This window comes from Erithacus rubecula (assembly GCF_903797595.1).
Source record: "Erithacus rubecula genome assembly, chromosome: 27".
Classification (NCBI taxonomy): domain Eukaryota; kingdom Metazoa; phylum Chordata; class Aves; order Passeriformes; family Muscicapidae; genus Erithacus; species Erithacus rubecula.
Window position 1 is genome coordinate 3,712,083 of NC_136679.1, and position 12,253 is coordinate 3,724,335.

Genomic DNA, 12,253 nt, shown 5'->3' on the forward strand with positions numbered 1-12,253 from the left:
AGCACAGTCCTGAGGAGGTGACTGCACACTGCTGAAGCATTCCCAGCTCCAGCATCCAGCACCAGGCAGGCAGCACCTGCTATCAAACCTGGCCTGTGCAGAGCCTCTTCTGCCATTTCTGTTTGTCAAGAGGAAAACAAGATCATGGGATGCAATGATAAATCTCACTCTGAGAGACAAATGTGAAGGACCCTGCCCCTGGGTTTGTGACAAAGCAGAAACCTTGCCTCAAAACCCAGGAGGTTTAATGAGGCTGACAGATTTTATTTTTACAAAGGAAAGTTACCCTGAAGAACAAACAGCTACATTATAGAAAATCACCATAACATCTGATCTTTCAGATATTTTTTTTCCCAAAGCTGCAAGGACTCATTTTCCTGCACAGAAAATAAGAAACTCACATGTTCACAAAATCACAGAATAGTTGGGGTTGGAAGGGCCCTCTGGGGATCATCCAGTCCAAGCCCCTGCCAAAGCCCAGGAAGTGCTGCTGCTATTTGGGTACTTTCACACATAAACCACACATTTTGTGTTTTGTCAATTCACCTCTTGTGAATCATTAAAGCTGATGGTACAGGAAGCCAAGGAAAAACATGTTTCTCACAGATATAAGGTGGTGGTAATGACTGAAGTGCGCTGCTGACAGCTGGTACTGAGAGCTGAAACATTAAGTGCTAAGCAGAGATGCTCCTCATCCAAGACATCTGAACTCATTTCCTAATGCTGAGCAAGAGATTATGAAACAGCCTCTAAGGCCAAGGCAGGTTTGGTTCTGTGCCCTGCTCTCACATGGTTTGCACAAGACAAATATTGTTCAAAATGTATGTTTAAAATTCTTCTTTGTGTAAGTCAGACACAGATACACATCCCATATATGCAGGTGCACAGAGATGGAATTTCTGGTGTTGGCAGAGGAGTGTTGGGAAACATGACAGCTCTGGGTACAGACATTTCCATTTCCCCAGCAGAGCCCACTGGCAGCTGCACTGAGATGGGGATCCCTGCTCCAAAAAGCACCCAAGCCTTCTTGTAACAGCTCCTGGGCATTAAATCTCTCTGACCTCAGAGCCTCATGACCCCAAAAGGGCAGAGAAGCACCTGTGCAGGTGGAATTCCTGGGAAGCAGCTCAGTCCACACTCCCCAGAGCTCAAGCAGAGGCCTCTGTGGGCTGCATGGAAACACAACTGACTGCAAATCAAACACTCCCTCACCACCACCAGTCTGATAAAATGAAGTTAGAATACTGACAGGAAGAATTATGATGTCAAAGGAGCTCTGAAGATAAACAGGGAGCTGACATGATGACTCACAGATCCTCCTCATTATCCAGGAGTGTGCTCCTGACAGAAAACACACACACAGCTCTGCCTTTGTCTGCATATGCAAGGGACACCAGAACACCAGGCTGCACACAGGGGACAGCCAGCAGCTCCAGCAGCTCCAGCAGCACCAGCAGCTCCAGCAGCTCCAGCAGCTCCAGCAGCACCAGCAGCACCAGCAGCTCCAGCAGCTCCAGCAGCTCCAGCAGCTCCAGCAGCACCAGCAGCACCAGCAGCTCCAGCAGCTCCAGCAGCTCCAGCAGCTCCAGCAGCTCCAGCAGCTCCAGCAGCTCCAGCAGCTCCAGCAGCACCAGCAGCTCCAGCAGCTCCAGCAGCTCCAGCAGCAGGGTGAGCTGCAGAGCTGCCTCAGCACCAAGCAAGCTCCCAGCAAGGGGAAGCACAAGGTCTGTGCCTGCTCTCCACACCCATAACACACCACAGAACTGAGCAACAACTCAAGGACACAAGAACTGGGCATAAAGCAGCAACAGCAGCAGAGTTCCTGGCTGCCAGGTAAGAGAGGATCCCTGACCTGGAGGGGAAGTTGGCTCTGTGACAGGGGGAAACAGTAAAGACAAAGCCAAGCCTCCTCTAAATATTCCAATTCTGTAATATTCATAAAAGGAATGACAACATGCTGTCACCATCAGGGACCAGACTCAAGAACACAAGTTGTCCTAAATGCTGTTCTAAATAATTTTAAAAATTAACTAAGTTTAGTAGCTTGTAGATGGTTTTTCTAGACACGACAAAAAATATTGAATAAAGCTTCCATATTTCTGCAGCCACAAGAGGAGATTAACCTACAAGGAACTTTTTGGACCAGCAGGCCTGGCCAGACAGGCAGTTCCAGAGCTGTGCTGGCAGGATAAGCTGCTGTCCCTGGAACACACTGCCCTGACTCCCTGCTCTTCCACCTGCTCTATGTGACCTCTGTTTGCTGGAAGCTTTTATTCTCTTCAGGAAGGATTCTCTCTTGACAACAAACTCAGAAATATCAGTTTTCTTCTCCTAATAAAGAGGAATGCATGGGGAAGCTAAAATCTCAGAACTAATATTGCTATTTCTGACAAAGGCAGTGGAAGCCTGGATGAGATGGATCCCTCCTTCCAACCCCACTGGGAATCACCTCCCCTCTCTCCCCCAGCACAGATATTCTTTATCAAACACTCCACGTTTCCCAGTTTCTCTCTCAGAGCAGCCCTGTGCCTGAATTTGGATATTACTGCCCATCCTGGCACTCCAGAGCCACTTTATCAGGGCAGAAGGGCCTCTCCACAATTAAAGGATACTGGGTTTTACTGCTGCTTCCCTTTGTTTGCAAAGCCCAAATGAACTCGGATCTGCAGGGGGGGCTCTGTCACTCCAAGGCTGTTTACTGCACTTAACAAGGTGCTCACAGCTCTGGGAATCCAGCTCTGCTATTGCCTCTATTTGCCAACATCAAGAGAAAGACAATTTACAGTCCCAAGAACAAAGAGTTCCAAGGGTTTGCCTCATCCAACAGAGCAGAAGAAACAAGTGCTAAAGGACAGCTTCTCCAAGGAGAGCATCTACAGTCAAATTACAGAGGCTGTTCTGCCCAAAGACGTCTTTTTACAGATGAGCTCTTCACAATATGATCAGGAAGTGATTTCAGGAAATGCACCTGTACCTGAGCTGCTGTGCCACAGAACCACAGAGCTGCTCCCTGGCAGTTCAGCAGGAACAGCAGCTCCACCTTCCTACCATGCAATAATGACCCAGGATACATGCATTTTAATTAACACATCCATTTTTTCAGTGGATGTTGCCTTACATTCCTTTCTCAGGTGAGGATGATTAAAAATTTAATTACAGGGAATTGCTGCTTGTTGTGTTGCATCTAAACAACTCTTTAAAATGCCAAGGGAATGAAGCAGCACCCCACCAGAGAGAATCGTGGGCTTGTGATTCAAGTCACAGGATTTTGCCACGTGAGCAGTCAGGACATCCATTTATACAGAAAAGTTACCCAATGGCAATAGGGACAATGTGAACACATTAATGTTAAAAATCCCTTGGGATCTGCCCTGTGAAAGCCCTGGATGCCCTGCCACAGGGCAGCACCTGGCACTGAACTTCCCAGGACTGATGTTCTAACCCAGTCACCAGCACTTTCAGCTGCAGCAGCTTGCAAGTATTGCTCTATTTTTTACAGAAAAAGCACATGACACAACTGCAGGGCATCAATTACTCCAGATATTTTTATAGAAGGTCATTGCTTTATTGCATTCCAAGAGACCAGAGAAACGTGTTAAATGCTTTCCTACTTCAAACCTTTGACCTCCCTGAGGCAGGATGTGCCTGCACAGGAGGAGCAGTGCCTGAGGAGCTGCAAAGCCAGCCTTGCTTCATGAGCAGCAGCACAATCAGCTGCCTCAGACACACTCCCAGGGCACTGCCAGAAGCTCTTCCATCAATTTGAGCAACTGGGTTTCTTGTTTGGCTTTCTCCAACACAGCTCTTTAACTCCTGGAGTTCTGAAAACCTTCTGGAGATGGTCAGTATGGGTGTTTCACCACAAAACTCTGGTGTCTGCCAGAGAGCCTGCCTGATGTGAGCCAGCATCCTGAGCACACTGTGCTCACAACTGAACCCCAAATGTCACTGCAGCTCCCAAGATCTCTGTCCCACTGCTCAGGGGTGTCCCCAACAAGGTGCATCTGGATCAAAAAAACATCACTCCATTACATGGGGACTTACATTTTAGCTGTTTTCATGTAAAAAAATGAATCAATGGTAATTCACCACACTGAAACTACATCCTGCCTGGTGGATAATTCAGTAAAACAAAAGTGCCACTACTTTCACTGCTTTTCTGTGCACTCAAGCAGATCTGATTTTATGCCAGAATTTCTTCCAAATTCAGTCAGGGTTTATCCTGAGCCTCGGGGTCTTCTCCTGAATGATCTCTGTGGTCTGAGGCACAGAACCCAAACCAGGAGAGGAAAAGAGAAGATCTTGCTGTGCTCTGGGGGGAAAAAAATTAAAGCAATACTTAAGAAATTCACACTTTAAAAGATTCACTGACTTTTTAAAAGATTTTTCCTAACAAAAAAAAAAAAAAAAAAAGTTATTTAATTATTCTGGAAGGTCCACATACTAAAAGAGGTGTGACACTAGGACCCCAAAAACTGGAGATGAGAGGCAGCACCAGAATCCCCCTTTTTAAGCACAAGCTAAGGACTCACTGCTTCTGCAACACTGAGCCAAGTAACAAAGTACTCAAAGATGACAGGGCCACATATCCCATGGCCACAAACACTCACATGGTCATCAGAATCTTATTCTAAATAATTTTAGAGCTTTTAAGAAATTATGTGACTTTATTTTAAGTAATTGAGCAAGGCAGAAGTCCTGAAAGCAGACCACAAATTGATTTGTGATGATTTCTCAAGACAGTTATGAGTTTGCAGAAGTGATCACAGAAACTGAGATTCAAACAGAATTTTCTCCCATTTCCCTGAAACATTGCTAAAAACACTTTTCTTCATATTACAGACTAGGAAATACTAAAAAAACCCCTAAATGACGATAGCAGGAACAGACCAGGCTGAAAGAAGGAACTCAGTTGATTCATAAACTTATTTTAGTTGCCTGACAACGCCTGCATCTCTGAAGGCTGGTTCCATGTGTTATCAGAAATCACCTTACAGCTGGAACCCATAAACATAAAGCCCAGCTCCCATTATTTCAAAGTCCTTACCAAACCATCCACCCTAAAACCACATTGTCTACATTTTAAGTATTTTTAAATAATTCAAGCAAATAATAAGCCAAATGTCATTGGTTGGCTAGGGCTGTTTCAGGGATTAAATGTTAGGAAGGAATTGTTCCCTGGGAAGGTGGGCAGGGCTGGCACAGGGCACAGAGCAGTCCCTGGATCCCTGGCAGTGTCCCAGGCCAGGCTGGACAGGGCTGGAGCAGCTGGGACAGTGGGAGGTGTCCCTGCCATGGCAGGGGTGGCACTGGGTGGGTTTAAGGTCCCTTCCAGCCCAAACCATTCTTGGATTCTGTGCTGGCTGTAGGAAGCACAAGAGAGCAGGGTTAGGATAACACAGAACACCCAGGGACTCTGTCTGTCTGTCTGTCCTTCACACCTTCCCACTCCTGCTGCACCCCTGCCCTGGACACCTGGTGTCACCAGATGCCAGCAGGACCCTGTGCTCAGTGTCAGGCTCTGAGAGGAGTGACAGCACTGCAGGGTCAGACCCCATCCAGTACCTGAGAGAATCCAAAACCATTTCCAACACAACACAAAGGGAATCTCTTGTGAGGAGCCACCAGGGCAGAGCCTGCTTTCACTGGGCTAAAGGCAGCACTGCCCCAAAGGAGCCCCAAAAAGCAGAACAAAAATGGGTGTGTTACACCAGGGACACCCCCTAAAACAGCCACGATTCCAACCATGAACTGTTACACAAGTTCAGCTGTGACACATCTCATATTCCTCAGAGAAAACCACAGCAGTGTCTCTGCTGAGGGATCCTCAGCAACACCCACAAGAGCACCCCACACACACAGGGTGTCACAGCAGCACTGACCTGCTCCCTGCCCCTGCAGCTCTCCAGCTGTGCAGAAATGCAGCTGGTGCTGGATCCAAAGCTTGACACTCACTGGAATGGGGCACAGAAATCACCTGGCCTTTCTAGATCCCTCTGGGAACTAATTCCTGATCTAATTCTAACCAGTTACAGACAGTGCCAGTGAACTTCAGGGGTGCACTTGGTCCAAGAGGTCCATCAGCAGCTACAGACACAGCAGCTTCCCACCACTCCCTCTCCTGCAGATGCCTCACTGCTCTGCCTGTGTGCCTAATGATCTCCATGCAGAGAAACAGAATAAATTATTACAGAAACAGCCATTATTTCTAATCATCATAAACTGTTTTTCCTGTAAACTTCAATCATGGCTAATCACCATCTCTTCCTTGCCATGGAGAGACCCAGTGCAATTAGGGGAGCCAAGTAACACACCCAAAACAGCATCACACAATTAATCAGATTTGGCTTATCATTCACCTGAATTATTCAAAATGTTACTAGAAGTTTAAATATTTTGTCTCTCTCCAGCCATTCATTTCTCCCAGTGAGAATGTACGTGCACAAATCAAATCACATGAGTCCAATAAAGGAGATTAAGCTCCAAATGGCATTGCAGAACAGATTTACAGGGCAGGAAGAGTCACTGAAGCTCCTCTTCCCATCTTGCAGGTTGAAGCACCTGTTAAAAACGCTGACAACAGAACAGCACCTGTGCTGCAGCATCAGCCCCACCTGTTGTGCCTGGAGATATCACCCACCCCCACCCTCCCAGTGAGTGCTCTGTGTTTACCCGGGGCTGCTGCTGCTCCCCACCCACCCCAGCACTGCTGCTGGCCCACGGGGCAGCTGCAAGGAGCTGCAGCTCCATTCTTAGCTCACAGGCAAGCACTGACAGCCTCAGAGCCAGCCTGGAGACTGAGATGGAACACTCAGCTTAAGGACTCTCCTAACAGCATTAAATAACCTGGGGATTCTGCAACAACTGCAGTTGCAGGCAGATCATGAAAACACTGAATGCTAAGAAGCTTCCTGATAACCCAAGGAGGACATGACCCCTCCAACTGCACATTAGGAGGCACCTAAGCATCAATCTTTCCTTTAAATCCACATCAATCCCCCCTTCCTTCACCAGGCTCCCAAGCTGGTTAAATAAGGCAAAATTTCTCAGGTTTTTTAGTAGCAGTAAAGCTCAAAGCAGAAGAATAGTGTTGAGGTTGATCCTTCTCCTTCCTCCCCACATCTCGAGTCACTAAATCCCAGCATTCAGAGCCTGCACCAGGGTGTTCCCTGAGCTGGGAGGGCTCAAAGGAGCAACAGCAAGGCAGGACCACTGCAGCCAGCTTGGTTTAGGCCCAGGGAGTCTCAGAACCACATCCAGTGGGGATAAAATGATCTTACCACTGACCAGAGCACTGGGCTCCTGTGCTGGGCAACAGCAAGCTGAAAAAAGCCAGTCAAGGCTCACAGATTTCCCTGGGTTAGTGCAAAGGGTGAGATGAAGAAAAAAAAGGTGCAAGGAAGAAGGTGAGACCAGGAATCTGGAGCAGGGACAGAGGAAAAGCTCTTAAGCACAAAATGTGGGGTTTTTCTCAATTACTCAGCACATTTCAGGGCTGGCACTGGAGCACCTGTGATGCACAGCACGTCAGTGGCCACATTTCTCAGCCCTGCTCTGCACCACAGCACTGCACCAGCTGCCCTCCATCCACCAGCCCAGCACTATGCAAGAAACACCTGGAAAAACAATTCCTCAGCATTTCAACCACTCAGTTACTTGGGCTAGAGACAAGATTCCAGCCAGAGGCAAGCACTAATGAAAAATGTGACTTTCTCAGGCTGATACCCAGCAAAGCATGACTGAGCTCCTGGCAAAGAGCAGAGCAATCCAAACACATCCTGCAGCACCTGGACACCTGAAAAAGAGGAGATGTGCAGGCACCACAAGAAGAGATTTCACAGAGAAGGCTGTTCCTTCACATTTTAGAGCCCTTCTGGCCACTTGCTGATGTGATCTCCCACTAATAAGGGATTTTTTATTTTTCAAATTAATACAGAATAAAACCACTGCACAACCCTTAAGGTGTTTCCACACACCATAAGATGGACCCACATTACAAAATAGCTTCTGGCTGGTTCCCACAAGAGAAAATCTCCCACATCCCACTGCACCAAGGGATCACCAGAGCCTCACAGCACCTTTAGGGGACCCTAAAATCTTGCAGCACACCCCAAGGAGACAAGGGCACCCCAGACTCACAGGAAATCCCAAAATTCTGCCTCACATCCCAGAGCACCAGTGTCACAGCATCCCTAAAGATCCCTGCCCACAGGAAGAGGGGTCACCAGATCTTCCTGGGGCACCCCAAATCCTGAGAGCAGCACCGGGACACCCTTGGGCTCACTGCACCCTCAGGGACCTCGCACTCCTGCCCCAGCTCCTGAGGGAGCCCTGGGCACGTCCCCAGCACACAGGGATCAGCACCGCCTCTGAGCGCCCCCAGGACACCCCAAAACCCAGCTCGGCACCCCGAGGGAACCCCAAACCCTGCCTCACACCCACATGGAGGGCTCACAGCGCTCCTGAGGAACCCCCGGTCGTGTCCCGCACCCGGGACGTGCAGCACCCCTGAGGGACCCCACAGTCCTGCCGCACAGGGAACGGGTCACCCCTGCCCGGCTCCTGAAGGAAGCCCAGCCCTGTCCCACATGCCACATCACCAAGAAGCCACCTCAGCCTCTCGAAACTCCCGGGGAACACCGGAAGAGGGGTCGCCCCCCAGCCCCCCACACTACCGGGGGATCTCACAGCCTCACAGGACTGCCAGGAACCCCCGCACGGCTGGGTGAGGGGGTCACCGCAGCCTCACAGCACTGCCGGGGGACCCCCCCAGGGCTGAAGGGCCGCTGGCAGCGGGGCTGCGAGAAGCTGGCAGAGCCGCGGTGGCGCAGGGAGGAGCAGGAGCGGAGGAGGGAGCAGGGGATGGGCGACAGCGGCCGGTCCGCGTCCCCCCCACTTACCCGCCCCGCCATGTTGCCGCAGCGCCGACCGACAGGCCCTCCCCGCGGCCGCCAGGGGGCGGCGCAGCGCAGGCGCCGCGGCGCGCGGGGGCGGGGCCTCGGGGCGGGGCGGTCACGCCCACTGCGAGATTCAGGCTTTTCATTGGTCGCTCCGCCCGCCGCTCAAGGCACTGACGGTTGCGTCACGGAACGATCCGCCCATCGGCCGGGCAATGGGGGGCGGGGCGTTCTGCTGTCAGTCATCGCGAGAGCTGCGGGGATTGGTCGGTAGGACGGGGTGGGCGTGGCCAAGGGTCCGAACGGCGCCGGTATTCCCGGGGTGCGCGGGTACCGGCTGGGAGTGCGGTGGCAACCGGGAGGGGGCCCCGCTGGTTCTGGTTCTGGTTCTGGTTCTGGTTCTGGTCCTGGTCCTGGTCCTGGTCCTTGGGCCACCACCGTGGTGTAAGGATAAACAGGGCCAAGCCGGGCAATCCCTGCTTAAATTATTTAACTTACTCATATTTTAAAGTAGTTTTTATTAAATATTAATATTTTTATTAAAGTAGTTCATAATTTTGTAGTAATATTAATATATTTATGATAATGTTTGCATTATATATTGTAGAGTGTGTTGTATGTTATACTATTACTATTGGATGCTATATTTTAATATAGAATAAAACATATTTTTCATTGTACATATTTTTTTAAAATGTAATTCTGATTTCTTTTAATTTTTAATCTGGCTTTGATTCCATTCCCGCTCCAAAGAGGCTGCACAGCAGCAGTATTAAACCAGACATCGTGATCTCCGATGGCATTTCATGGCTGGACTGTTTTCCCTGACGGGCGCTCCATTCAGCAGCACCTGGCTGACACTAATGGCTGTTTCTGTGTGCGATCGCACAGGTGTGTGTGAGGCCGAGGGGCGGTGATGGCAGCGCAGAGCTGCCGCCGAGCCCCTCGCACGCGGCTCGTCCTGGGGAGGGGGCTCGGGGCCCCCCGCCCATCGCTCACCACGCGGTGTCTGCAGCTCTGCTCCTGCACAGCCGGCTGCTGTCTGAGCGCTGCCAGCAGCTTTGGGATGTGCATCCCTACGGGATTCGCCTGCAATCGTGCTTTGCTCCAGCAAAGATCACCCTGGAGGAGTGGGGCTGAGAGGTGGCAATGGCTTCTTCGCAGAGCTCATCCCCCTGTGTGATGTTCAGCCAGAGATGAAATCCCTGCTGTTCTCTGAGGTTTGTGTTCTGAGGGAGGTGATGGCAGACGCTCCAACCCCAAAGCTCAGTGGTGTCTGCAAAGCCAACCCAAACATCCTGGGAGCTTTAACGCATTAGCAACCTGTCCCAGCAGCTTCCTGCGTGGGCTTTGACAGCATCATAAAATATTAATACTGATTGTAACTGCTGCTAACTGCCTTGAGCAGGTACCAGAGTCAGCTGGGATCCAGAGGGGAATGCCAGGTCCATGGAAAACAGGCACTGAGGAGACTTTACCACACTGGCCAAAGTGGTCAGTGCCCAGACTGTGGATGTGCCTCAGTGCACAGCACAGGCCTAAGAGGAAGAAGAAATGGCGTCAGTGCCTAAATCTGCTGTGGGCTGATCCCAGCAGTGCAAGGATTCAGTTTCCTGCAGTGAGACCCTTCTGCCCCTGCCTGCAGCTGAGCAGTTCCATGTCCCTCGACAGAAATCACTGTGCCAGCCCTGGGAAAGAGTTGTTAAATATGTTAAATATGTGCAAACACCACCTGTGCTCCAGGGTGGCAGCAACCAGACCCCAGCAGGTGACAACCTGAGTGTGCTGACACGTTCTCCTGCACAGCTGGAAAGGTGCCTGGCCAGGAGGCTCAGCCCTGCAGTGAGCTCTGGCTGAAGGATGAGTTTTGTGGAGAAATCCCACTGCTCTCAGCATCCCACATCTCTGCTCTATGGCCTTAAGGGAGTCTCTTGCAGCAATAAATGCAGGAAATGCAAGATATAAATTTGTAGGGAATAGCTGAGGGGGACAGTGAGGCAGTGGCTGTGCTTCACCTCTTCTCACCATTTCAAAAGGGGGAGAAAAACAAAGCAAAGCTCCCCCAAACCAAGCACAAAGGTGATACCAACTCCTCTGCATATCTGGGACTTAGGCAGACCAGAGCCCACACCTGGCTGCTCCTGAGCCAGCCCCAAATCCCTGCCCCACATCCCACAGGGATGGATCTGGGGTCTGGGACACACTCTGGAGCCAAGGCCTTCCCTGATGGCTCCCTCATCTCCTGGAGCCAATCCTCTGGCTTCCAGCAGGCAGAACATCTGTGTCTGGAGTCCCTGGGTGGGTTTAGGAAGGGGCAGGGCAGATCTGGCTGCCCAGGCTGGCCCTGCTGCCCTCCCCATGACCCTGCGGGCTAGCAGCACATACTGAGGAAGGGAGAAGTGCATTGCAGCACAAAAGACCAGGATTCATAAAATAACATCTGCTTCTGTGGGCAATTACTGCCCTGAGTGGCACAGATAGGGGTGGCAGGAAAAATGCCGTCTCCAGGTGCCTTAAAAATATCATAAGGAGTGCAAAACAAAGTATCCTTAGAAATGAAAACAAGTCAGGCGTGGCTTCAGAACATGTGGGTTTTTCTTTAGCCATTTACAGTGATAATAGTGATATTCATGCACTGGCAGAGTATCTAAACCAGCAGCAACAATGAAAAGTATAAACAAACTCAGGCTGTGACCCCCTGCTTGTCCCACCTCCCCCTGCCACCAGCTCCCCTGTGGATTCTCTTCCAGCCAAGCAGCCCTGAGGGTCTGGGACTCCCCAGCAGGGCACAGACCCTGCTACAGGCACTTGGGGACAGCTCTGTCACCGCTGATGGGTGACAGAAGGCTCCTCTTGCTCCTGTGAGAGATGAGCAGGACTAAGGAGAGAGCTGGGACCTGCTCAGGGCTGCCCGACTGTTGTAATCCGATGCCAGAGGTATAAGGAAGGTCTTACCTGTTCCCTCCTGTCCCCATCCTATTGGCAGACAGCCAAAAATCCCCTCCCTGACCCTTTCCTAGAAAAAGCCAAGACCTGTGATGTTCCCCTTCTTTTGCCCTGCCACCACCATGAAACAAAGAAAGGCAAGGAGCCTCTTTTGAACCTGTGCTTGTCTCTATGCTAAGCCTAGCTCCTTCTTATGGATACATAGGAAGAAGTTACAGTTGGTAGCACCCGACCATGCAGGAGCCCCTCTGGCTGTCACTGTCACCCGAGCTGGCAGCGAAGCCCCTGTGCAGCCACAGCCCCACACTCACACAGTCAGACCAGGCTGCCCACAGCAGAGCCTCAGCCACCTCAACCGAGATCATTTAATCTTGGTGCAATCATTAAAGAGCAAAATGACAGCTCAAACC

The 12,253-nt window shown here is 50.6% G+C and overlaps 1 protein-coding gene across 2 annotated transcripts in view; it reads right to left on the reverse strand.

Annotated features, from left to right (window-relative positions):
• Window positions 1-8,992, reverse strand: part of NSF (N-ethylmaleimide sensitive factor, vesicle fusing ATPase) — a 69,615-nt gene extending 60,623 nt beyond the window's left edge. Inside the window, exon 1 of one of the 2 annotated variants that reach the window (XM_079327691.1) lies at window positions 8,901-8,992. In XM_079327691.1, coding sequence (XP_079183817.1) covers window positions 8,901-8,912 — 12 coding nt within the window. In that variant the 5' untranslated portion in view covers window positions 8,913-8,992. The remainder of the gene's footprint in view (window positions 1-8,900) is intronic. The other variant, XM_079327692.1, reaches the window with a different exon arrangement.
• Window positions 8,993-12,253: the final 3,261 nt, after the last annotated feature.